Source organism: Somniosus microcephalus, chromosome 5 (genome assembly GCF_052327205.1).
Source record: "Somniosus microcephalus isolate GS21.2 chromosome 5, FLI_Smic_1.0, whole genome shotgun sequence".
In the NCBI taxonomy this organism is placed as follows: Eukaryota; Metazoa; Chordata; class Chondrichthyes; order Squaliformes; family Somniosidae; genus Somniosus; species Somniosus microcephalus.
The window spans coordinates 4,957,029-4,984,514 of record NC_140991.1 but is presented as its reverse complement, the minus strand read 5'-3'; the positions used below and the strand labels follow the sequence as shown (position 1 = coordinate 4,984,514).

General features: G+C 50.2%; 1 protein-coding gene across 1 annotated transcript in view; it reads right to left on the bottom strand.

Annotated features, from left to right (window-relative positions):
• Positions 1 to 838: 838 nt before the first annotated feature.
• LOC147116827 (uncharacterized) overlaps positions 839 to 27,486 on the bottom strand; it is a 47,071-nt gene continuing 20,423 nt past the window's right edge. The window contains exons 9-16 of the mRNA XM_085987240.1: positions 3,199 to 3,377; positions 2,944 to 3,041; positions 2,735 to 2,868; positions 2,463 to 2,652; positions 2,072 to 2,219; positions 1,848 to 1,920; positions 1,102 to 1,212; positions 839 to 1,029 (exon numbers count right to left, since the gene is read on the bottom strand). Of these exons, the coding sequence (XP_085843366.1) occupies positions 878 to 1,029; positions 1,102 to 1,212; positions 1,848 to 1,920; positions 2,072 to 2,219; positions 2,463 to 2,652; positions 2,735 to 2,868; positions 2,944 to 3,041; positions 3,199 to 3,377 (1,085 nt within the window). The 3' untranslated portion in view covers positions 839 to 877. The remainder of the gene's footprint in view (positions 1,030 to 1,101; positions 1,213 to 1,847; positions 1,921 to 2,071; positions 2,220 to 2,462; positions 2,653 to 2,734; positions 2,869 to 2,943; positions 3,042 to 3,198; positions 3,378 to 27,486) is intronic.

Below are 27,486 nucleotides of genomic sequence, written 5' to 3'. Positions count from 1 at the left end.
TCTCCGGCGCTAACAACTGAATTTCTAGCCCAATGTTTCCACTGCCGCTTTAGTGAGGCCCAACCCAACCATTTATTGTAGTTTATCTGTAGAGAATGCCAGTCACATGTACCCACATCACCCCTGACCAGTGAAACAACGGGAGCCTGGAGACCTGTATCTCTGCCAGGCTCCAGTCACAGATCCAGTAATCTCCAAGCATCTGGACTTCAAGACTAAGTGTGATGGAATACTCTCCACTTGCCTGATGAGTACAGATCCAACACCACTTGAAGCGCTACTCCATCCAGGACAAAGCAGCCCACTTGATTGGCACCCCATCCACCATCTTACACAATCACTGCCCCACCGGTGCACTGTGGACCATCTACAAGATGCACTGCAGCAACTCGCCAAGGCTGCTCCAGCAGCACCTCCCAAACCGGTGACCTCTTCCACCTAGAATGACAAGGGCAGCAAGTGCATGGGAACACCACCACCTACAAATCACAACATCCTGACTTGGTAATACAGTATCGCTATTCCTTCATCACTGGGTCAAAATCCTGAAACTCCCTCCCCAACAGCACTGGGAGTGTATCTTCACCACAGACTGTAGCAGTTCAAGAAGGCACCTCACCACCACCACAAGGGCAATAAACGCGGCCCTTGCAGTGACACCCACATCCCAGGAACGAATAGAAAACTGCTCTGGAACTCAAATTTGGCTGATTTCTTTTTGGGAGGCACAATTGTTAAGGCAGCTGAGAGAAGCGGCCCAATAGATTCCCAAAACAGGCTACCAATTAACACAAGGACAGTAAAATCCAGCCAGAACTTTGAATATAACGAGATCAGGTTTCATGTATAACAGGGGTTTATTATCCAACAGACACATCTACAGTTCCACGGAGCTGCACTCGGAGCCCACCCTGCGGCGATGGTCCATTTTCCACATGGCAACAGTCCCGACCAACAGGGCCACGGAGAGCAGAGCTACCCCAACCGCGACTCCAGGAAGAACACGGGAGGGGGAATCAGCAGCAGCATCTGTGGGGAGAAGGGAGGGTTAGATGGGCACTAGTTACTCCATCACTAGAGTGTAGCAGGGGCCTCCTTTACCTTTCTCTTCCCGGTGGATCCCAGCAGCCAATCTCTCATCTTCCAGGAAAATGATGGCTCCATCAGCAGTCACCAAGGACCCAGCCCGGTCATCGGCGCTTCTTCGCCTCTCTGGGGGAGACAAGAGGCAGAGACAAGAGTTCAAGGTGGGCGATTCAATGTGCAGCTGTCTGAAGCCCCAAATCAGATGGTCAATCCGATGGCCCAATGCAAAAACCCTCGGGCAGTGAGTACCGGAGTGAGATTGTACTAGTTAAATACGGTTCCCTCACTGTCAGACTAAGATTCACTCCCTATTCTCAGAAAGACCCGCTTCAACCCAGCAAAGTTTGCAGTCGTTGACGGGTCCAATGGCCAGTCTGGTCTCCTGGGGGCGGGGGAGGGAAAGAGGCCCGTTTTAAGCACTAGTTTGACCAGCGGTTACACTGGACATACACACATTGCCCAAGTCTCCCCCAGATATCGGTTCGGTTCCACCCTGGAACTCCCGGTGACAGCAGGATGCTAGATCAATGTTTAAGGCCAGAGGTGGATTCCATTCAGAACCAGTGCAAGATGTGCTCAGAGCCGCTGAGCCAGATTGCCATCCTGCTGTAGACTAACTGGGATAGAGTTGAGCGGGCAGATTGAGGACACTGCTCCTGTGCCCAGTGTTGGGCCCTTGCCGAGTGAGGCCAGTGTCCAGATGCCCCACACCCACCCCTCCCCATCAGGGTTCAGTTTCTAGTCAGATCCCAGCTACTTACTGGGGCTGCAGGGAGCCGTGCAGTTCTCTCGGGTGGAAGGGAAGCAAACCTCAGCACTGCAGTGGAAGTGAACCTGGAAAGAGACAGTGCGGTCTGGTCAGTGCCACAGCTCCCAGTCAGGAGATTCATGCTTCTACAGTCAAAGGGTCAACAGGGGCCTCCTCACTGTGAGCAAGACCCAGGGAACAAGTTCAACCAAGAGAGCAAGACTGAAGGAAACTCACCTGCCCGCTCAGAGCCCGGCCCGAAACTCGGTCCCAGAAAGCGAAAGTGCTGACTACAAACCGATTGTGGTGAGTTGGGAACGGCGAATGGGAAGCGGCGTCTACCGGGAGGAGGCGGGTTTTGTAATTGTCACCAGTAAAGGGGCACCTGGAACAGAGAAAGAGCGGGTTATATGGAGAGGGCACCTGGAACTCCCAACTACAGAGTTACAGCGGCACATCAAAGCAAAGTCCCGAGATTAGACTGGATAAAGAAACCAGTCCATTCAAGTCATCAATCGTCAACCTGGAGCTCAGATTGGTTTGATTATTGGCCGTTCCTTCACCCAGTCCATGTCGCCCCCCTCCCCGATCACCAGCCTGCCCCAAGGTCCCTCACTCGCTGCCTTACCTGCCCACCAGGAGGTCCCATCGGAGCCCCGAATGCGGCTCGGGGGTGGGGGTCGCCCAGCAGTCATTGAGCACCAGCACAAGGGACGGATCGTTCCGGTTCAGGACTCGAACCTCCACAAACACGGGGTCCCGGAGCACACTCAGGATCGGGTAGTCACTGGCCACGTACCAGCTCCGGTAGCCACCATCTGGAAAGAGAAAGATGAAGGACGGCCACTATTTGTAGAAAGAGCCTGAAGTTGGACACTGACCATCAGCAGCACTCGCTACCTCTCGCTATTCTCAGCTCCAGAACCAGGATCCCGGCCTCCGTGGCAGGCAGTGGCGGAGAAAGGCTGTAAACTCTGGGCTTCACCTGCAATTCAGACTCCTGGCTCCCCTTGTAACTGCACTGGACATGGAGCCTGCAAGAGAACGGACACGGCTGGAGAATTCAGCTCCTCACCTTCTCTACCCGCTCCATGTGCTCCCAGTCTCACCTGAAGGGGCTGTCCCGGGTCACCGATCCCAAAGCTCCATCCAAGATCTCAAACTGACCCAACACATCCGTTTCATAGACGGCGTTCACCCCGTCCAGCTACAAGAGACAGAAGACCATCATTACAGAGAAATTGAGCAAGTCTGCCATTGCCTTATCACATGTAGTGTCTTTAAGGGCCCCCATTGCCCTTTAGACCCCCTCTTTCCCACCCGACTGACAGCCATTGATGGGGCTCCCAGCCCACAATACCTACCCGCTGAGTAGTGCCACACTCAGTGACTGCGAACTGAAAGAGCACAGTGTCTGCAGAGGCCACGGTCGGACTGCACTCCGCTCCGTGTCCATCCTTCAGATGGACCGTTGTCAGGTCTACAGGAGGCAGCGTCAAATCCTTGGAGATGGCGATCAGGACCCGCCCATCCTTGGTGCACACTGCAGGAGAGAGTCAATGAAAGGCGGTTAGTTGCTGCACGGGGAATGGCAAGGGAACCCTTACCGGGAGGGGGAGAAACTCCGCCCAGCGCAGCACCGGCTTCTAGTTTCCTTCTCTCCCCGTCCACACCCCAATTCTCCATCTAATGGAGACGGGTCACCAACTCCATCCCTACTGGACTGGTTACACAAGACCGGCATCAAATCCACAGCCTGTCCGGTCAGTGCCAGCCAGGGACTGATCTTCACTCTGCCCTCCTATCCTGGGGCGCAATTCAACCATCAGAAGTCCCAAGTGGCATAGAGAAGGAAGGAGAGATCCTGGGTCAGGATCTCAATGATCAGACTTTCAAACTGTAGAACTGAACACACTTCCTAAACCCGCCAGCTCCCGGACTGGAGAGGTTGGAGACTCCAGCTGATGTTTCAGGACAGGAGGAGAGAGAGAGAGGATACTGTCCAGGGAATCCCCAGTGCAGTTGGATTGCGGCTGGTCCTGGGAAGCCCTGGCCCAGAATATAGGCGAGCCGAGAATACACCCACCTGGCAGATTGTGGAGTGAATAGAAACACGGCGGCACATCCCGGCTCCCGGCATCAAAGCAGCAGCCTCTCCGCACACACTCACTGCCTTCAATTCCCCCAAACCCGCAGTCTTGGCGGAATTTGGGAGACAGCCAACATTGATCGGCGGGGAGAAGGAGAGAGGGCGGCTGAGATGAACAGATTGTAAGAAAGAACAAGCCCAGAACCCGCAGCCCCTCCATTCTAACAAGCAAGGCTCCCAGGTAAGTGAGGCTGTAGAGCCGACTCCCCCTTTTTATCCCCTGTTTAACCGGCAGTAAATGAATGGTCTCATTGGCCCACGGGCTCCCCATGTGAACCCGCATTCCCACGGGGCACACGGAGATATTGGGGCCTTGTTTAAACTTATTTTTTTCTTTTTTTGTGTTGAACATATTTATTTAAATATGGTAGTACTAATCTTTTATTTAAATCTGGTAATACTTATTACAATACATCAACTTCATAATAAATCCATTACATTCATTAACCACAATAAGGCTAGTTTTAACAAAAAATCAACTTTAAGATTAACAATACAAATAAAATAATACATTTTTTCAATATGGTAGTACTTGTCACAACTCATCAATTACAAAGTAAACCCATTACATTCATTAGCCGCAATAAAACAAAGCCTTAAAAACAGCTTTAGGACTAACAGTACAAATGCAGTGGTAAATTTTACAGACAAATCAACAATATTAACAGTACAGGTACCCATAGTGAAAAACAATTTTACGCCAGTCCTATTGGCAATGTAGTAACTCTTCGTTTTTGCTTGGTATTACCTGCTGTCCTTTTTTAAAATTTTAATATTCATGTACAACATTACTTATGCAACTCATCAGTTACATAGTAAATCCATTACATTCATTGACCACAATAAAAAGGATAAAGCCTCGAAAACATCTTAATGGTCAACAATATTGATACGCTTATCAATTACTCCATAAAAGACGATGAATCAGGAAGGTGATGAAAAGGCTTTTATTAACTAGAGAACAGAGCATGCCTCTCGTGGGTGGCTGGTTCCAAGAAGGAAGTGAGTCGGCGAAACCCCCACCTTTATAACTGGTCATGTGGGCGGAGTCAGCTGAGGCATGCCTTGGTACACAGTGCCACCCAGAGGTAACAATATACAATAACAGTGGTTTACCACAAATATAAATACAATAATACATTTTTACAGGTAAATCAATAATGTTTACAGTACAAACTGCCACTGTTTAATAAACCAAGAAAAGAAAGAACCTGTAGTCGCCAGTCCTACTGGCATCGCTGAATCATTCAGTCATTCATTTCTCTGTTCGTTCGCTCAAGTGTAAATTCCATCGTGAATGTCTGCGTGCGTGCGTGTCATTTGTCTCCCTGCGTGCATGCGTGCGTTCGTTCATCTGTCCAGACAGGCCTCACGCTCACCCAATAGGATGCCGACCTTCATCCTGGGGAGCGAATTTGAAGGGGCTGCTCCTCGATTATTGGCTGCACTTCAGTCCCACGCTCCTGATCTTCGGTCACCCGGTGCGGAAGGGAGCGGGCAGGTCGGCGGACCTCCTCGTGGGACTGCTCCTGGGCCTGGCCAAAGTGGCCATTAACTGGTCCAGGCAGCGGGCGGTCCAGGGGGTTGTTCGGCCCGACTACCTGCCTCTCTTCCGCGGCCACGTTCACCCCTGGCTGGCCCTGGAGATGGAGCACGCGGTGTCCGCCGGCACGCGCGAGGCCTTCCGAGACCGATGGGCATCACAGGACCTGGAGTGCTGCATCACCATAAGGAACAGTACTTTAATTTAATTTGTTCAATTTCCTTTTAACCTTTTTTAAAGTTACAGCACATGGTCATAGAACCATCGAATCATAGAATGGTTACAGCGGGGAAGGAGGCCACTCGGCCCATCGAGCCCGTGCCGGCTCTCTGCAAGAGCACTTCAGCCAGTCCCACTCCCCCGCCCTTTCCCCGTAGCCCTGCACATTTCTTCCCTTCAGATACTTATCCAACTCCCTTTTGAAAGCTGTGATTGCATCTGCCTCCACCGCCCTTTCAGGGAGAACATTCCAAATCCTAACCACTCGCTGCGTAAAAAAGTCTTTCTTACGTGACCTTTGGTTCTTTTGCCAATCACCTTAAATCTCTGTCCTCCGGTTCTCCACCCTTCTGCCAATGGGAACAGTTTCTCTCTATCTACTCTGTCCACACCCCTCATGGATTTGAACACCTCTATCAAATCTCCTCTCAATTCTCTCTGCTCCAAGGAGAACAACGCCAGCTTCTTCACTCTTTCAACGTAACTGTACTCCAGACTGGGGAATGAGGTTGGTCAGGTGGAGCAAGTTTCAATAGGTGAACATTTAGGGAACAGTGATCATAGTATCATAATGTTTTGGTTAGCTATGAAAAAGGACAGAGAGCAATCTAGAGTAAAAATGTTTAACAGGGGGAAATGCAATTTCAGTGGGATGAGAATGGATCTGGCCCGGCTAAACTGGAATCAAAGATTGGCAGGAAAAACTGTAATGAACAATAGGCTGCCTTTAAAGAGGAAATAGTTCAGGTGCAGTTGAGGTACTTTCCAACGAGGGGGGAAGGCAGGACAACTAAAGTCAGGGCTCGCTGGATGATGAAAGAGATAGAGAATATGATGAAGCAGAAAAAGAGCGAGTATGACAGATGTCAAGTTGCAAATGCATCTGAGAATCAGGCTATATATAGAAAGGTCAGAGGAGAAGTGAAAAATCAAATAAGACGGGAAAAGAGAGGGTATGAGAATAGAATGGCAGCCAACATAAAAGGTAATCCAAAAGTCTTCTATAGGCATATAAGTAGTAAAAGGGTAGTAAGAGGAGTGATGGGGCCGATTAGGGACCAAAAAGGAGAACTATTCATGGAGGCAGAAGGTATGGCTGAGGTACTAAATGAGTACTTTGCATCAGTCTTCACCAAGGAAGAGGATGCTGCCATAGGCATAGTAAAGGAGGAGGTAGTGGAGATAGTTGATAGGATAAAAATTAATAAAAAAGAGGTATTAGAAAGGCTGGCTGTATTTAAAGTAGATAAATCACCAGGAGTGGATGGGATGCATCCTTGGATGCTGCGGGAATTTAGGGAGGAAATCGTGGTGGTACTGGCCATAATCTTCCAATCCTCCTTAGATACGGGGGTGGTGCCATAGGACTGGAGAACTGCAAATTTTATTCCCTTGTTCAAAAAAGTGTGTAAAGATAAACCCAGCAACTACAGGCCATTCAGTTTGACCTCGGTAGTGGGGAAGCTTTTAGAAACGGTAATCAGGGACAAAATTAACAGTCACTTGGACAAGTGTGGTTTAATTAAGGAAAGCCAGCACGGATTTGTTAAAGGCAAATCGTGTTTAACTAACTTCACGAGTTCTTTGATGAGGCAACAGCGAGGATTGATGAGGGTAATACAGTTGACGTAGTGAACATGGATTTCAAAAAGGCGTTCGACAAAGTGCCACATAATAGGCTTGCCAGCAAAGTTGAAGCCCATGGTATAAAAGGGACAGTGGACATGGATACAGAATTGGCTGAGTGGCAGGAAACAGAGGGTAGTGGTGAACGGTTATTTTTTGGACTGGAGGAAGGTATACAGTGGTGATCCTAAGGGGTCGGTTCTAGGACCACTGCTTTTCTTGATACATATTAATGACTTGGACGTGGGTGTACAGAGCACAATTTCAAAATATGCAGATGAGACTAAACTTGGAAGTATAGTGAACAGTGAGGAGGAGAGTGATAGAAGTCAGGAAGACATAGACAGGCAGGTGAAATGGGCGGACACGTGGCAGATGAAATTTAACGCAGAAAAGTGTGAAGTGATACATTTTGTTAGAAAGAATGAGGAGAGGACATATAAACTAACTGGTACAATCCTGAAGGGGGTGCAGGAACAGAGAGACCTGGGGGTATGTGTGCACAAATCATTGAAGGTGGAAGGACAGGTTGAGAAAGCAGTTAAAAAGGCTTACGGGATTCTGGGCTTCATAAATAGAGGTATAGAGTACAAAAGTGTGGAAATTGTAGTTGACTTTAAATTGGCAATTGCCAGTAATAAGAAGAGTCAGCTCCACAAGTGTCCCTCTTAAGGAGGCAGCACCAATAGAATTTAGACACCAAGGCCTAGAAATTCAGTATAGCCATGTTTGGGGCGCTACGGCATGGCGTTCGCTAACTTTTGCGCCCGGCGCAACTTAGCACCACCTTCGCCGATATTCAGTTGCATCGCCCCAAGAGGTTGCTGCTGCACTAAAGCAGGCGATGCATGACTATCATTAGGCGCTAAGCCGGCGATCCAGGGCGCAAACACCGAGGGTGGGCACAGCGCAGGTGCGGCGAGTTGCTCATTGAGGGCAGACAGTCAGGCGCCGGTCAGCACTTAAAGGGGGAGGGTGGAATTGCTTGGCTGCCACGCCCTGCACACTGCAGCCCTAAGGCAAGGCCTGAACACTGCTTCTGGAACAGCTCCATGCCCAGGAGAATGCAGAAGGCCAGGGAGAGAGTGCAGCGCTTCGGCGAGGCTGACCTGAGGCTGCTGGTTGGTGCAGTGGACCGCAGGTGCCATATCCTCTTCCCTGAGGGTGGCAGGAGGCCGCTGCCCGCCGAATATCGGAAAGCTTGGAGGGATGTGGCAAACAAGGTCATGTCCAACAGCGTGGTTGGCAGGACACCAACCCAGTGCCGGAAAAAATTCAACGTCCTCACTCGGGTTGTCAGGGTGAGAACCCTTTCCAGTATCCTCCTCATCCCTGCATGTGCACCTCACTTTATGGCCAAACGAGTCTGAAAGCTCTAATGGCCAGCCCTCATCCAGCAGCTATGGGACTGTCATGAAAAGCACTTGCACATTCAGGACTTTAGACACTGTCAGGGCTATTCGACCATGGGAGGCAGTGCGGGCAATATCAGGGCTTGACACTGCACTTAGAGGCGGTCCTTTCTCTTGCAGTCCAAGCTGGCGCATAACAGAAGACAGCAGCGACAGACCGGGGGAGGCCGTCCTGACCTGAAACAGCTGAGCGACCTCGAGCAGAGAGTGGAGCAGATCATGGCAGGCCGGCTGAGTGGCCCCGTCGCCACTGGAGATGCTGACCCTGTTCTGGGCACCAATGGTAAGGTCATCACCTTTTTGACCTCTCCCTTTCCACTTGCGCCTCACACCAGCATCCTTTGCCACTATCGAACCAATGCAGTGCACAGCAGCTCTCATGCCTCCCTCGCTGCCGCCCTGTCCTCACTCTAAAGCAACTCTTGTGCCTCCCTGCTTTCAGATGGTGACTCGCCAGGTGAGCAGGCGGCCCCTCAAGCTGACACTGTGTCCGAGTCAGACATAGAGGAGGAGGAAGAGGTGATTGGGCAAAAGATCCATCTGTGTAGAGTTTGCACATTCTCCCCGTGTTTGCGTGGGTTTCCTCCGGGTGCTCCGGTTTCCTCCCACAGTCCAAAGATGTGCGGGTTAGGTTGATTGGCTATGATAAATTGACCCTTATTGTTAGGGGGATTAAATACGTGGGGTTACAAGGATAGGGTGGGATATGTGTTGGTGTAGGGGTTACGGGGATCGGGTGGGATATGTGTCGGTGTAGGGGTTACGGGGATCGGGTGGGATATGTGTCAGTGCAGGCTCGATGGGCCGAAATGGCCTCTATCTGCACTGTGGGGTTTCTGTGATTCTGTGATTCTGTGAAAAGCATGGCAGATGCAGTATAATGTGGATAAATGCGAGGTTATCCACTTTGGTGGCAAAAACAGGAAGGCAGATTATTATCTGAACGGCAATAGATTGGGAGAAGGGGAAGTGCAACGAGACCTGGGTGTCCCTGTGCACCAGTCGCTGAAGGTAAGCATGCAGGTGCAGCAGGCGGTTAAGAAGGCAAATGGTATGTTGGCCTTCATAGCGAGAGGGTTCGAGTACAGGAACAAGGATGTCTTGCTGCAGTTGTACAGGGCCTTGGTGAGACCACACCTTGAGTATTGTGTGCAGTTTTGGTCGCCTTATCTGAGGGAGGATGTTCTTGCCATGGAGGGAGTGCAGTGAATATTCACCAGACTGATACCTGGGATGGCAGGAATGACATATGAGGAGAGATTGGGTCGATTGGGCTTATACTCGCTGGAGTTTAGAAGAATGAGATGGGATCTCATTGAAACTTATAGAATTATGACAGGACTAGACAGACTAGATGCAGGAAGGATGTTCCCGATGGCCGGGGAGTCCAGAACCAGGGGTCTCAGTCTAAGGATAAGGGGTAAGCCATTTAGGACAGAGATGAGGAGGAATTTTGTCACCCAGAGAGTGGTGAACCTGTGGAATTCTCTACCAGAGAAGGCAGTGGAGGCCAATTCATTAAATATATTCAGGAAGGATTTAGATATATTTCTTAAGGCTAAAGGGATCAAGGGATATGGGGAGAAGGAAGGGACAGGGTACTGAATTTGGATGATTAGCCATGATCTCATTGAATGGCGGAGAAGGCTCGAGGGGCCGAATGGCCTACTCCTGCTCCTATCTTCTATGTTTCTATGACTGTCTGCGAGGGGCGCTGCTGTAGATGAGGCTGCAGTACCGGCGACTGTCGGCGAGGGGGCGCTGCTGAAGATCAGGCTGCAGTACCGGCGACTGTCTGCGAGGGGGGCGCTGCTGTAGATGAGGCTGCGGTACCGGCGACTATCTTTTTTTTTAATTCATTGATGGGATGTGGGCGTTGTTGTGTCGGTACCTTTCTACCTAGACACAATTTAGGACTCAGAGATTCAAACATGAAGTGCTTTATTGGAAGGAAAGGAAGTTCTGGAAAGTTCCGAACAAAGAGAGCTAAACTTAACAGAGAACACCCAACCATTTATCTCCTGTGACAGCGGCACCACAGGTGGGAGGAGAACACAAAATACATAACATTTCCTCCCCTCTTAAATGGAAGGTCCACATTATTCCTCAACAGGTAAGTTACTTTCATTGCACTCAACGAACCTAGGGTAGAGGTAGACTGCCTCAACCCCTGACTTTACCCTGGGGTTTATTCTGCCCCAGTCTTGTGGGTAAGTCACTAAGCCTACAGATCCAAGCGTCTTGGAGGCCGCCGCTCTCTGACAGGATACCGGCGGTCATCGCTGGCTTCCACAGCAGTAGGCATTGACACAGGCCTGGATGGAGAAGGTGCCTGTGTCAGTCGAAAGTCAGGAGTTTGCACAGGTGGAACAGTCTCTTTGACTTCCTGTGTTGGAGAAGAGCACTGTGGCAAAGGATGCTGGTTTGCGGTATCATCCGGAAACAGTTCAGGCCAAACAGCCGTTGGAGCCTCTGTGGCTGTCTCTGCTCCTACCAACAGTTGATCTGTGTGTCTTCTCCAGACGACGTCCTCAGCAGTCTCAACCGTGTAAGACACAGGGCCCGTCTGCACGATCACCGTAGCAGGAACCCATTTCGGTCCAGTGTTGTAGTTTCGAGCTAGGACGTGCTCTCCCGGATGAAACCGTCTCTCCTTGGCTCTTTTCTCTCTCTTTTCAACTTGAGCTTGTTGTTGACGATGGACAACCTGCTCTGCCCTTGGAGGTTTGAGTAAGTCAAAACTTGTCCGCAACTGCCTCTTCATCATGAGCGAAGCGGGGGAAGTTTTGGTTGTGGCATGCGGCTCGTTCCTGTAGGACAACAGGAAGCTGTTCAGACGTTGGTGGATTGTGTCCTGACCTTGCGATGCCTTCAAGGCGTGCTTCAAAGTTTGCATGAACCTTTCTGCCTGGCCGTTAGTAGAGGGATGATAGGGCGCAGACCTGATGTGTTGGACACCATTCACATGCAGGAAGGTTGCAAACTCCTGTGATACAAATTGTGGACCGTTGTCACTTACGAGTTGTTCCAGTGAGCCATAACGGCTGAACATCTCACCAAGTTTCTCAATTGTTTTCTCTGCCATGGTAGACCTCATTACAGCGACCTCCGGCCACTTGCTACGAGCATCTACAACCACCATAAACATCTTCTCTTCGAAAGGACCGGCGAAGTCCACATGTACTCGCTGCCACACTTCTGCAGGCCAATCCCAGGGGTGTAGGGTTGCCAGCTGTGGAACATTCTGGACCCTTTGACATGGGGAACATGTTTTGGCTTTCTCCTCAATATTCCCATTGAGACCTGGCCACCAGAAGTAGCTTCTTGCCATTTCCTTCATCCGAACCATCCCACTGTGGCCTGTATGAAGTTGTTGCAGTATAGATTCCCTCAGAGGTGGCGGAATGATGACACGGCGTCCCCAAAGAAGACAACCTGCCTGGATGGAGAGCTCATTTCTTTTTGAAACGTAAGGTTTCAAACTAGGAGAATCTCCTATAGCTCTCCCTCGAATGACATCGTCCATTACCTCAGACAGGACTGGATCGTTGCGGGTGTACCTTCGCACCTGAACTGCAGTGACAGGTGCTCCCTCCACTTGTCTAAAGTAGAAGATGTCTATCTGACGAGGCTCTGGGGGAGTAACAGGCAAGGGTAGCCTCGAGAGACCGCCTGCGTTGCCGTGCAAGTCTGATTTGCGATATTTGATGTCGTATGTGTGTCCTGACAACAGTAAAGCCCACCTTTGCATCCTGCTTGCAGCGAGAGACGGAATTCCGGTGTGGGGCCCGAAGATTGAAGTCAATGGACGGTGGTCTGTCAGGAGTGTGAACCTTCTCCCAAACAGGTACTGATGAAATTTTCGAATTCCAAAAACGATTCCCAAGGCCTCGCGCTCGATCTGCGCATAGTTACTCTCGGCCTTGTTCAAGGTGCGTGATGCAGAGGCGATAGATTTCTCTTCACCCAAAGGCATGATGTGGGATTTGACTGCTCCCACACCATCTGGTGATGCATCACATGCTAGCTGCACGGGTCGCTTTGGGTCGAAGTGTGTCAGGACCTCCGATTTCAGCAATGCTTTCTTTGCTTGGGCGAAAGCTTCGTTGCACAGTTCAGTCCATTTCCATGTTTTGCCTTGACATAGCAACTGATGTAACGGCTTCAGCAATGTTGCTAAGTCTGGAATAAACTTCCCATAGTAGTTAAGTAGCCCCAGAAATGAACGTAACTGGCTCGCATTCTGGGGTGCTGGGGCCTCCACGATCGCCTTGACCTTTGACGGCGCCTTATGCAGGCCAGTAGCGTCAATCACATGCCCCAGGTACTCAACTGAAGACTGAAAGAATTCACATTTGTCTTTACGAACTCTGAGTCCGTACTCTTTCAGTCGTTGTAGTGTCGCATCCAAGTTCAGAAGATGATCCTCCTCATTTGTCCCAGTGACAAGGATGTCGTCCAGGTAGCACTGGACTCCTGGCAGTCCACTCAAAATCTGATCCATTGCCCTTTGGAATAGAGCAGGGGCCGACGTAATTCCAAACGGAAGACGGCAGTACCTGTATAGCCCTTTGTGTGTCACAATTGTCAGCAGCTCCTATGATTTGTCATTGACATGCATTTGTAGATAAGCCTGGCATAAGTCTATTTTGCTGAACTTTGGCCCTCCGGCCAGGCCCGTAAAAAGATCATCAATGAGGGGAAGAGGGTACTGTTCCGCAAACAGCACCGGGTTAATAGTCACTTTAAAATCCCCGCAGATTCGAACAGATCCATCCTTTTTCAGGACAGGAACAATGGGTGTGGCCCATTTGCTCACGCTCACAGGCTCCAGGTCTCCATTCTCGACTGAGGCCTCCAAGTTAGCCTCAACTTTTGGCCTAATTGCATAGGGTACAGGTCGGGCTTTGTGAAACTTCGGCTTGCTGTCAGGTTTAATGTCCAGTCTCACGCTGATCTTTTTCATGCTCCCAAGTTCCCCATTGAAGAGTTCTGCATGTTTGTTTAACACTGCAGTCAGACCTGACTCCCCTTTTGACATCATGCGGACTGCAGGCCAGTCCAGCGTGATTTTCTCTAGCCACGCACATCCCAGTAGCGATGGGTAATTTCCCTTTACCACATATAGTGGCAGTTTTGCAGTCTGTCCGTTCAATTTAACTGTCACCTCAATGACGCCTCTCATGGCCACAGGTTCGCCGGTATACGTCTTTAGCACAATGTTTGTCGGCTGAAGGGTAAGATGCTTTAGCATTTTGTTGTAGACAGTTTCTGAAACAAGGGACACAGCCGCGCCTGTGTCCACCTCCATCCGCACTGATTGTCCCTCCACCAGTGGTGACACCCAGTAGCCATTTGAATCACCTGCAACCGTCAGTATGTGCACCTCTTCCTCCTCAGAGGTGTCGCTCCCCTCTGTTTTGCTTGTTCCATCATACTGCACTGAATGAACACTCTTTTTCCTCTCTTGTACAAATACAGACATTTTGCTTCCATGCTTCCCAGCTCTGTCTGTTCTTTTTTTTACCTCTACAGGCGCGTTCAATGTGACCCTTTTTGCCACAATTTTGGCATTCCAGGTCCGTACACCAGCAGCCATTAGCGTGATGGCCCATTTTCCCACAACGGCAACATGTGCCGTTCCGCGCACCTTTAGGCTCAGACGACACCTTGTGAACTCTCCCTGTTGAACTCGACTGGTGAGCCTCCTTTTCTGCCATCTCCATGGAGACACTAACTTCAATGGCCTTTTCAAGAGTAAGGTTGTCCTCAGTAAGAAGGCGCTTCTGTGTGGCTGCATTTTGCAGACCACACACGAGTCTGTCTCTAATGGTGTCCTTCAGCACCTCCTTGAACTCGCAGTGTTCTGATAACCTTTTTAAAGCAGCAATAAACATCGTCACTGATTCCCCCTCCTCTTGATTCCGTTTGTGAAATCTAAATCTCTCAGCAATAACCAGAGGTTTTGGTGAAAAATGTGCTCCAAGAATTTCCACTAGTTGCTTATATGTTTTAGTTCCTGGCTTATCTGGCTGCACGAGGCTGCGAAGTAAATTGAATGTCTTCGGCCCGATTACACTCAAAAAGGTAGGCACGACCTTTTCATTTGCCACCGCATTCGCCAATACAAAATAGTCAAAACGTTCCGTATATGCGCTCCATTGCTCCACATTTTCATCAAAATCACCGATGTTTCCTAATATAGTAGCCATCTCACGTTTCAAATTAAAATTTCTGTTTACTCGCTGCACCCGTAACGTACACAGATTCATCCGCTCCTCGTTGCCACTTGTTGTGTCGGTACCTTTCTACCTAGACACAATTTAGGACTCAGAGCTCAGAGATTCAAACATGAAGTGCTTTATTGGAAGGAAAGGAAGTTCTGGAAAGTTCCGAACAAAGAGAGCTAAACTTAACAGAGAACACCCAACCATTTATCTCCTGTGACAGCGCCACCACAGGTGGGAGGAGAACACAAAACACATAACAGGCGTCGCTGGCTGGCTTGGCCTGCATTTAGTGCCCATCCCTAATTGCCCTTAAGAAGATGGTGGTGAGCCACCTTCTTGAACCGCTGCAGTCCATATGGTGTAGGTACACCCACAATGTTGTTAGGAAGGGAGTTCCAGGATTTTGGCCCAGTGACAGTGAAGGAACGGCGATACAGGTCCAAGTCAGGATGGTGTGTGGCTTGGAGGGGAACTTGTAGGTGGTGATGTTCCCATGCGTCTGCTGCCCTTGTCCTTCTAAGTGGTAGAGGTCGCGGGTTTGGAAGGTGCTGTTGAAGGAGCTTTGGCGAGTTGCTGCAGTGCATCTTATAGATGGTACACACTGCAGCCACAGTGCGCCGGTGGTGGAGGGAGTGAATGTTGAAGGTGGATGGAGTGCCAATCAAGCAGGCTGCTTTATGCTGAATGGTGTCGAGCTTCTTGAGTGTTGTTGGAGCTGCACTCATCCAGGCAAGTGGAGAGTATTCCATCACACTCCTGACTTGTGCCTTGTAGATGGTGGAAAGGCTTTGGGGAGTCAGGAGGTGAGACATTCGCCGCAGATTTCCCAGCCTCTGGCCTGCTCTTGTAGCCACAGTATTTATATGGCTGGTCCAGTTCAGTTTCTGATCAATGGTAACCCCCAGGATGTTGATAGTGGGGGATTCAGCGATGGTAATGCCATTGAATGTCAAGGGGAGATGGTTAAAGTCTCGCTTGTTGGAGATGGTCATTGCCTGGCACTTGTGTGATGCGAATGTTACTTGCCACTTGTCAGCCCAAGTCTGAATGTTGTTCAGGTCTTGCTGCATATGGACACGGACTGCGTCAGTATCTGACGAGTCTCGAATGGTGCTGCACAGTGTGCAATCATCAGCGAACATCCCCACTTCTGACCTTATGATGGTGTCGAAGTCTCGACTCCCGAGTAAGACTCTTAAACACAAAGTATCATTAAAGACAGGCTTTATTTGCTTGCAAGGGAAGAGTTGTGTAGACAAGGGCTACATCAGACCTCTTCAAAGTAATACAGGAGTTGTAGTATATTTATACAGTACAGAAGCAAAACAGGCTTTCTATGCCACATGACATAGTATTGAATCATAACTGATTACAAAGGCACAGACCTTGCGAATTATTGAAACAACGTATTCCGGGCTGCGTTAGAATAACGAACGGAAATACCTTGGGATAAGATTAACTAATCCTTTATTATGGGATCTCTCTGTTCCCTCTGTTCTCTCACTGTACCAACTGGGCCTGTGGGCCGATGTTTACCTTATCATGTCCTTGGCTGTTTGTTTGGTAAATGAGGCTCCTTGTTAAGCTTATCACAAACAAGGAGTACGTATATAGCATTCCTAAATTATCTCGTTCCCTTGAAACATGATTAGTGAATCATGCTGTTGGCCATTTTAAAGTTTAAATGGATTTCATTCTATGCCCAGGAAGCCATTTTATGTCTAAATGAGAAACTGTACTTCCACATTGGAGGGAAGGTCATTGATGAAACAGCTGAAGATGGTTGGGCCTAGGACACTGCCCTGAGCAACTCCTGCAGTGATGTCATGTGATTGGGATGAATGACCTCCAACAACCACAGCCTACTTCCTTTGTGTTAGGTATGATTCCAACCAATGGAGAGTTTTCCCCTTGATTCCCATTGACTTCAGTTTTGCTAGAGCTCCTTGATGCCACACTCGATCAAATGCTGCCTTGATGTCAAGGGCAGTCACTGTCACCTCACCTCTTGAGTTCAGCTCTTTTGTCCATGTTTGGACCAAGGCTGTAATGAGGTCAGGAGCTGAGTGGCCCTGGCGGAACCCAAACTGGGCGTCAGTTAGCAGGTTATTGCTGAGTATGTGCCGCTTGATAGCACTGTCGACGACACCTTCCATCACTTTGCTGATGATTGAGAGTAGACTGATGGGACGGTAATTGGCCAGGTTGGATTTGTCCTGCTTTTTGTAAACAGGACATACTTGGGCAATTTTCCACATTGCCGGGTAGCTGCCAGTGTTGTAGCTGTACTGGAACAGCTTGGCTAGGGGCGCAGCTAGTTCTGAAGCACAAGTCTTCAGTACTATTGCCGGAATGTTGTCAGGGCCCATAGCCTTTGCAGTATCCAGTGTCTTCAGCCGTTTCTTGACATCACGTGGAGTGAATTGAATGGGCTGAAGACCGCCATCTGTGATGCTGGGGACCTCAGGAGGAGGCCGAGATGGATCATCCACTCGGCAATTCTGGCTGAAGATAGTTGCAAATGCTTCAGCCTTGTCTTTTGCACTCACATGCTGGGCTCCACCATCAATGAGGATGGGGATATTTTTGGAGCCGCCTCCTCCTGTTAACTGCGAGGGGCGCTACTGTAGATGAAGCTGCAGTACCGACGACTATCTGCGAGGGGCGCTGCTGTAGATGAGGCTGCGGTACCGGTGACTGTCTGCGAGGGGCGCTGCTGTAGATGAGGTTGCGGTACCGGCGACTGTCTGCGAGGGGCGCTGCTGTAGATGAGGCTGCAGTACCAGTGACTGTCTGCGAGGGGCGCTGCTGTAGATGAGGCTGCGGTACCGGCGACTGTCTGCGAGGGGCGCTGCTGTAGATGAGGCTGCGGTACCGGTGACTGTCTGCGAGGGGCGCTGCTGTAGATGAGGCTGCGGTACCGGCGACTGTCTGCGAGGGGCGCTGCTGTAGATGAGGCTGCGGTACCGGCGACTGTCTGCGAGGGGCGCTGCTGTAGATGAGGCTGCGGTACCGGCGACTGTCTGCGAGGGGCGCTGCTGTAGATGAGGCTGCGGTACCGGCGACTGTCTGCGAGGGGCGCTGCTGTAGATGAGGCTGCGGTACCGGCGACTGTCTGCGAGGGGCGCTGCTGTAGATGAGGCTGCAGTACCGGTGACTGTCTGCGAGGGGCGCTGCTGTAGAAGAGGCTGCGGTACTGGTTTATTTCTGATAGCAAAATACTGCGGATGCTGGAAATCCGAAATAACAACAGAAACTGGTGGAAAAACTCAGCAGGCCAGGCATCATCTATAGAGAGAGAAACAGAGTCAACGTTTCAGATCAAAACCCTTCGACAGGACTCAGAAAAAACACAGGAAATGAAACAGATTAAAAGGCCAGTTTGGAGGCTGGGAAATGGGGATAAAGAACAAAAGAGAAGTGAAGAGACATTAAGAGATATTCAAAACCAGACGAGATGGTGATGGGACCAGTAAAGAGACAAAAGACGGCTCTAGATTAAGACATGTCGGAAGCACTGGTGTGGAAGGTGGCATCGTCGGAGCAGATGCGGCAGAGACGGAGAAACTGGGAGAATGGAATAGAGTCCTTACAGGAGGCGGGGTGGGTGGAAGTGTAGTCCAGGTAGCTGTGGGAGTCAATGGGCTTATAGTGAATGTTGGTCAGTAACCTATCCCCAGAGATGGAGACGGAGAAGTCGAGGAAGGGAAGGGAAGAGTCAGAGATGGACCATGTGAAGGTGAGGGAAGGGTGGAAATTGGGGACAAAGTGAATGAAATTGTCTAGTTCAGGGCGAGAGCAGGAAACGGCACCAATACAGTCATCAATGTACCGGAAAAAGAGGTGAGGGAGGGGACCCGAGTAGGACTGGAACAAAGAGTGTTCCACATATCCCAGGAAAAGGCAGGCATAGCTAGGACCCATGCTGGTACCCATGGCAACACCTTTGATTTGGAGGAAATGAGTGGAGTCAAAGGAGAAGTTGTTCAATGTGAGAACAATTTCAGCCAGGCAGAGGAAGGTGGTGGTGGATGGGGACTGGTTGGGCCTCTGTTCAAGGAAGAAGCGGAGCGCCGTCAGGCCATCCTGGTGGGGGATGGAGGTGTAGAGGGATTGTACGTCCATGGTGAAAAGGAAGCGGTTGGGGCCAGGAAAGTGGAAACTGTTAAAGTGGCGGAGGGTGTCAGAAGAGTCGCGGATGTAGGTGGGAAGAGACTGGACAAGGGGAGAAAAGATAGAGTCGAGATAGGAAGAGATAAGTTCCGTGGGGCAAAAACAGGCTGAAACGATGGGTCTACCGGGGCAGTCCTGTTTGTGGATCTTGGGAAGGAGGTAGAAGCGGGTTGTGTGGGGTTGGGGAACTATGAGGTTGGTGGCCACGGGGGGGAAGATCTGAGGGAGTGCTGCACTGTCGGAGGATCTGTACTGAGGGAGTGCTGCACTGTCGGCAGGTCAGTACTGAGGGAGCGCTGCACTGTCGACGGGTCAGTACTGAGGGAGCGCTGCACTGTCGGAGGGGCAGTACTGAGGGAGCGCCACACTGTCGGCGGGTCAGTACTGAGGGAGCACTGCACTGTCGGCGGGGCAGTACTGAGGGAGCGCCGCACTGTCGGAGGGACAGTACTGAGGGAGCGCCACACTGTCGGCGGGTCAGTACTGAGGGAGCACTGCACTGTCGGAGGGGCAGTACTGAGGGAGCACTGCACTGTCAGAGGGGCAGTACTGAGGGAGCGCCGCACTGTCGGAGGGACAGTACTGAGGGAGCGCTGCATTGTCGGAGGGTCATTACTGAGGGAGCGCTGCACTGTTGACGGGTCATTACTGAGGGAGCGCTGCACTGTCGACGGGTCAGTACTGAGGGAGTGCTGCATTGTCAGAGCTGCTATCTCTTTGATGAGACCGTAGCCGAAGTCTAAAAATAGCGGGCAAATCATTTAAAACAGAGATGAGGAAGAATTTCTTCACTCAAAGAGTGGTGAGCCTGTGGAATTCCCTGCCACAGAGGGCTGTGAAGGCTAATTCAATAAATATTTTCAAGAGAGAATTGGATATATTTCTGAAGGCTAAGGGGATTAAGGGTTACGGAGAAAAGGCGGGGACGGGGTACTGAACTGGTAAGATCAGCTATGATCTCAGACGAAGATCAGCCATGATCTCATTGAATGGCGGAGCAGGCTCGAAGGGCCGAATGGCCTACTCCTGTTCCTATCTCTATGTTTCTATGTTCCATTTATGGGTCAGGTAAAGGACACTATTGGAAGGATAGGGAACATTCTGCTCTCCACTACCACCAAACAAATACAGACCAACTGGTTTTACATCCCATTGTTGTCTGTGGGATCTTGCTGTACACCAATGACTGCCATGTTTAACTGCACCAGTGTCAATACTTCAAAAGTGAGCCAGTGGTTGCGATGTTGGGCTATGCTGGTGAAATCCTGGATCACTGCACATCTGTTCTTTCTTCTGGAATTGAGGAAGCCAATTCTAACGCTCTTTATTTGTTCATTTCAGATCTCGGGGTGCGATTTCTCAAAGGCAGCTGATTGGCTTGTGTTGGAAAGACCATTAACAGCAGCTGCATTTACTGATGCATCGCAATGATTTAGTGTAACACTGACTAACTCTAAACTAATCCAAAATAAACTTCTTGAATGTGCTGTACGCAGACCAATCGTGTCCTAATAGTTTTATCATTAAGTCTATAATGGTTCAAAACCGCAAACAAAGGAACACTTTTCCCTGGTATAATCCCATGGAGTCCCAAGTACCCCTATTGTCAGCCTTGGTTCAGTGAGTAGCTCTCTCACCCCTGAGTCAGAGTGTTGTGGGTTCAAGCCCCGCTCCAGAGACTGAAGCCTATAATCCAGACTAACACTTCAGGGCAGTACTGAGGGGGTGCTGCACTGTGGGAGGGGCCATCTCTCAAATGGTGCCCTCTCAGGTGGGCATACAAGATCCCAGGGCACTGTCAACCAAAAGCAGGGGAGTTCACCCAGGTGTGCTGGCCACACATTTACCCCCTCGACCTACATTGTGAAAGCAGATTCTCTCATTGCTGTGTGTGGCAGCTTGCTGTGCACAAATTGGCAGCTGTGTTACCTACACTTCAACAGTGACAACACTTGAAAAATAAAAGTACTTCTCTTGGCTGTAAAAACCCGGCGACCAGTGAGGCCCGAGACCAGTCGGGAGCAGTGAGTCGGAGCCCGGTATAAAAACCGGAGAGAGGCGAGGCCCGAGACCAGTCGGGACCAGCGGGAGCAGCGAGGAGGAGCTCGGGAGAAAACCCGGCGACCAGCGAGGCCCGAGACCAGTCGGGAGCAGTGTGGTGAGACCGGTATAAAAACCGGAGAGAGGCGAGGCCCGAGACCAGTCGGGACCAGCGGGAGCAGCGAGGAGGAGCTCGGGAGAAAACCCGGCGACCAGCGAGGCCCGAGACCAGTCGGGAGCAGTGAGTCGGAGCCCGGTATAAAAGCAGGAGAGAGGCGAGGCCTACCAACTCAGCAGCGGGGAGAGAGGTAAAAAGTAATCAGTGTGTGACGTCACCAGGGAGCAGGTAGGTGATTGGTTGGTGAGTATTTCTCTTTTTTCAATACAAGCTTGAATTCTGTGGTGTTAAATTTCTGTGGTGTAGTGGGGATAGTTGGTAAATAAAGCGCCCTAGAGCATACCTGTAACTGGGGTATTGAATACATTTTAAAAGAAATTAAAGGGGTAAGTCATGGCAGGAGAGTTCAGACCCGTGCTCTGCTCCTCCTGCTCTATGTGGGAAGTCAGGGATGCTGCCAGTGTCCCTGATGACCATGTGTGCGGGAAATGCATCCAGCTGCAGCTACTTGTAGACCGCATTGCGGCGCTCGAGCTGCGGGTGGATGAATTTTGGAGCATGCGCGATGCTGAAAGGCTCGTGGATAACACGTTTAGCGAGTTGTGCACGCCTCAGGGTAGGGCAGCACGGGGGTGACCATCAGGCGGAGCAACAAAGGCAGGCAGGTAGTGCAGGGAACCCCTGCGGACATCCCCCTTTCAAACAAGTATACCGCTTTGGATACTGTTGAGGGGGATGACTCACCAGGGGAAGGCAGCAGCGGCCAACTTCCTGGCACTGGGGGTGCTCCTGCTGCCCAGGAAGGGGGGAAAAAGAGTGGGAGAGCAATAGTGGTAGGGGATTCTATAGTAAGGGGAACAGATAGGCGTTTCTGTGGCCGTAGACGTGAATCCAGGATGGTTTGTTGCCTCCCTGGTGCCAGGGTCAAGGATGTCACTGAGCGGCTGCAGGGCATTCTGGAGGGGGAGGGAGAACAGCCAGTGGTCGTGGTCCACATTGGTACCAACGACATAGGTAAAAAGAGGGATGAGGTCCTGCAGCAAGAATTTAGGGAGCTAGGTGAAGGATTAAGGAGCAGGACCTCAAAGGTTGTAATCTCTGGATTACTCCCGGTGCCACGTGCTAGTAAGTATAGGAATAGGAAGATAGAACAGATGAATGCGTGGCTAAAGGGATGGTGCAAGGGGGAGGGCTTTAGTTTCCTGGATCACTGGGTCTGCTTCTGGGAAAGGTGGGACTTGTACAAGTCGGACGGTTTACACCTGAACCAGGGGGGAACCAATATCCTTGCGGGGAGGTTTGCTAGCACTGCTGGGGAGGGTTTAAACTAACTTGGCAGGGGGTTGGGGTACAGAGTGGAGCTATAGTAGGGGGTGATTTACGGCCAAATACAGAGGGAAAAACAAGTCAGCTGGGAAGGCAGAGCAAATATGTGAAGGCAAAAGAGAATATGGCAGGGCTGGAAGGCATTTATTTTAATGCAAGGAGTCTTGCAAATAAGGTGGATGAACTGAAGTTGTTGTTGAACACATGGGAGTACGATATTGTTGCTATCACGGAGACATGGTTGAGGGAGGGTCAGGACTGGCAGCTCAATATTCCGGGGTATAGAATCTTCAGGCGAGACAGAGGGGGGTGTAAAAGGGGAGGGGGTGTTGCAATATTAATTAAGGAGTCAATTACTGCTGTAAGGAGGGATGATATATTAGCGGGTTCCTCTAATGAGGCCATATGGGTAGAACTTAAAAACAAAAAGGGGGCAAGCACTTTGCTGGGAGTGTACTATAGGCCCCCAAACAGTCAGGGGGAGATAAAGGAACAGATATGTAGGCAAATCTCCGAGAAGTGCGAAAATAATAGGGTAATAATAGTGGGGGATTTCAACTTCCCCAATATAAATTGGGACAGTCAGAGTGTGAAAGGCTTAGAGGGTGCAGAATTCTTAAAGTGCATCCAGGAGAGCTTTTTGAGCCAACATGTAGAAAGTCCTACAAGAGAGGGGGCGGTACTGGACCTAATTCTGGGGAATGTAGCCGGGCAAGTGGTGGAAGTGTCAGTAGGAGAGCATTTTGGCGACAGTGACCATAATTCGGTGAGATTTAAGGTGGTCATGGAAAAAGACAAAGACGGCCCGGAAATAAGGGTTCTAAATTGGGGGAAGGCCGATTTTAATATGATAAGGCAGGATCTGGCCAAAGTGGACTGGGAGCAGCTGCTGATAGGAAAATCCACATCAAAACAGTGGGAGACTTTCAGAAGGGAAATAGAGAGAGTACAACGCCAACATGTTCCTGTAAAGGTCAAGGGTGGGACCAACAAGCAAAGGGAACCTTGGATGACAAGGGATATACAAAAATGCATTAGAAATAAGAGGGGGGCTTTTGGCAGTTACAAAAGACTAAAGACAGAAGAAGCCCTAGAGGAGTATAAAAAGTGCAGGGGCATACTTAAAAAAGAAATTAGGAGGGCGAGGAGGGGCCATGAAATAACACTGGCGAGCAAAATAAAGGAAAATCCTAAGATGTTTTATAAGTATATTAAGGGCAAGAGGATAACCAGGGAAAGGGTAGGGCCCATTAGGGACCAAAGTGGCAATCTGTGTGTAGAGCCAGAGGATGTAGGCGGGGTTTTAAATGAATTTTTTGCATCTGTGTTCACTATGGAGAAAGACAATGCAGACATAGAAATCGGGCAAGGGGACTGTGACATACTTGAACATATTAGCATCGAGAGGGAGGAGGTGCTAGCGGTTTTAGCGGGCCAAAAAGTGGATAAATCCCCAGGCCCGGACGAGATGTATCCCAGGCTGCTGTGGGAGGCAAGGGAGGAGATTGCAGGGGCTCTGACACTAATTTTCAGAACCTCTCTGGCCACAGGGGATGTACCAGAGGACTGGAGAACAGCTAACGTAGTACCATTATTCAAGAAGGGTAGCAGGGATAAACCAGGGAATTACAGGCCAGTGAGTCTAACATCTGTGGTGGGGAAATTATTGGAAAAAATTCTGAGGGACAAAATTAATCTCCACTTGGAGAGGCAAGGATTAATCGGGGATAGTCAGCATGGCTTTGTCAAGGGTAAATCATGTCTAACAAATCTGATCGAATTTTTCGAGGGGGTGACTAGTGGGGTGGATGAGGGAAATGCTGTGGATGTGGTGTACATGGACTTCAGTAAAGCTTTTGACAAAGTCCCGCATAGGAGACTGGTCAAGAAGGTAAGAGCCCATGGGATCCAGGGTGCCTTGGCGCGTTGGATCCTAAACTGGCTGAGTGGCAGGAGGCAGAGGGTGATGGTCGAAGGTTGCTTTTGTGACTGGAAGCCTGTGTCCAGTGGGGTACCTCAGGGATCGGTGCTGGGTCCCTTATTGTTTGTGATCTACATAAATGATTTGGATGAAAATGTAAAAGGTATGATCAGTAAGTTCGCAGATGACACGAAAATTGGTGGGGTGGTAAATTGCGAGGAGGAAAGCCTCCGGCTACAGGACGATATAAACGGGTTGGTCAGATGGGCGGAAAAGTGGCAAATGGAATTTAACCCTGAAAAGTGCGAGGTGATGCATTTTGGACGGACAAATAAGGCAAGGGAATACACAATGAGTGGTAGGACCCTAGGAAGTACAGAGGGTCAGAGGGACCTTGGTGTACATGTACATAGATCCCTGAAGGCAGCGGAGCAGGTAGATAAGGTGGTTAAAAAGGCATATGGGATACTTGCCTTCATTAGCCGAGGCATAGAATATAAGAGCAGGGAGGTTATGATGGAGCTGTACAAAACGCTGGTGAGGCCACAGCTGGAGTACTGTGTGCAGTTCTGGTCGCCTCACTATAGGAAGGATGTGATTGCTTTGGAGAGGGTGCAGAGAAGATTCACCAGGATGTTACCTGGGATGGAGCGCCTCAGCTATGAAGAGAGGCTGGACAGGCTGGAGTTGTTTTCCTTGGAGCAGAGAAGGCTGAGGGGGGACCTGATTGAGGTGTACAAAATAATGAGGGGCATAGATAGGGTAGATAAAGAGGAACTTTTCCCCTTAGTGGGGGGGTCAATAACAAGGGGGCATAGATTCAGGGTAAGGGGCAGGAGATTTAGAGGGGATTTGAGGAGGAACTTTTTCACCCAGAGGGTGGTTGGAATGTGGAACTCAATGCCTGAAAGGGTGGTGGAGGCAGGAACCCTCACAACATTCAAGAAGCATTTGGATGAGCACTTGAAATGCCATTGCATACAAGGCTATGGACCAAATGCTGGAAAATGGGATTAGACTGGACAGGGATGGATGGGCGGCGCAGACACGATGGACCGAAGGGCCTCTTTCTGTGCTGTAAAACTCTATGACTCTATGACATTGTGAAAGGTGCTACAGAAATGCAAGTCTGCCCCTTTCCTGCAAGGACCCTTATTGTTTGCCAGTCAGTGAGACCAGCATCAGTCCTTCACCCTGCAGCCACAGGTAGCCCCAGTCTGGGGGTTCCAGCAGTAACTTGGATGGTCAGCAGACTTTGTGGGGGGGGTGGTTAGGGAGCAGCGGGCAGGGCGGGGGTCAATGAGTTTGCGCACCTAGCTTTCTCTTGGGGGCCCAGGACACTCAGCACCAGAGCTCTGAGGGAATTGGTTCCAGAATTATACAGCAGTGAGGCTGAAGCCCCTTCACATGGGCAAACACTGAAGGTCAAATTCTCAGCTTGAACTTTTAAATTTCATACAGACATTCTGTGCATTAACAGCATTCTCTCTGCGCTTCTCACAAGAGCTCCCCCTTGCCCACGTGTAGGGGCGTGTAGCTTCTCTCCACTACTTACACAGGTCCCATGAGAAAGATCAGGGATTTTGAGCCTGTCCCAATGGGTGCAGCAAAAACCTGGTGGCACTACAATCCTCCCTTAGGGAGACCACTAGGAACGCTGGTGTGGGAAATGGAAAGGAGGGTAGATGATGCTGAAGAGGGAGCATTAAATCAGATTTCCCATCCACTGGACATGAAATGGACAGCAAGTCCAAGTTACAAAGCCCTGTGCCATACTTGACCTGGAAGAGACTGATGGGACAGTGTAGAGAGGTTATTGGGCTGAAAGTGGCGTACTGTGGCTGCAGTGTGTACCATCTACAAGATGCACTGCAGCAACTCGCCAAGGCTTCTTTGACAGCACCTCCCAAACCCACGACCTCTTCCACCTAGAAGGACAAGGGCAGCAGGCGCATGGGAACACCACCACCTCCAAATTCCCCTCCAAGTTACACTATCCTGACTTGGAAATATATTGTCGATCCTTCATCGTCACTGGATCAAAGTCCTGGAACTCCCTAATAGCACTGTGGGAGCACTTTCACCACACGGACTGCAGTGGTTCAAGACGGCAGCTCACCACCTCCTCAAGGGCAATTAGGGATGGGCAATAAATGCCAGCCTTGCCAGTGACACCCACATCTCAAACACATTTTTAAAAACTGACCCGAGAATGCTGGCCATCAGTGTCATTTGCCATCGTCTCTCCGGCCCGTGTTCCAGTGCACCATCAGGAACCAATTAGAAATTAGTTTGCATTCCCTTCCTGGGTCCCTCTCAAGTTAGATATTTCATCAGTTTTGCACCAAAAGAGCAAATTGTATCAGTGAGTGAACACTGAACCGAGCCCATTCGATTTATATCCCTCGTTACCAGAGTTAAACCTGAAGCTCAACCTTGGCCATTCCAATTGTCCTAACATTCGCAGCCCTGGGGGCATTGGAGGAAAGAAAGTTCAATGGCCTAGAAATTCAGTATCGCCACGTTTGGGGCGCTACAGCCGGGCGTTCGCTAAATTTAGCGTCCGGCGCAACTTAGCGCCACCTTCGCCGAAATTGAGTTGCATCGCCCCAAGAGGTTGCTGCTGCGCTAAAGCAGGCGATGCACGCCTATCATAAGGTGCTAAGCCGGCGAGCCGAGGTGCTAACACCGAGGGCGGGCGCAGCACAGGTGCGGCAAGTTGCTGATTGAAGGCAGACACGCTGGCGCCGGTCAGCTCTTAAAGGGGGAGGGTCGATTTGTTTGGCTGCCACGCCCTGCACACTGCAGCCCTGAAGCAAGGCCTGACCATTGCTGGTTCAACAGTTCAATGCCCAGGACAATGGAGATGGCTAGGAAGCGAGCGGAGCGCTTCAG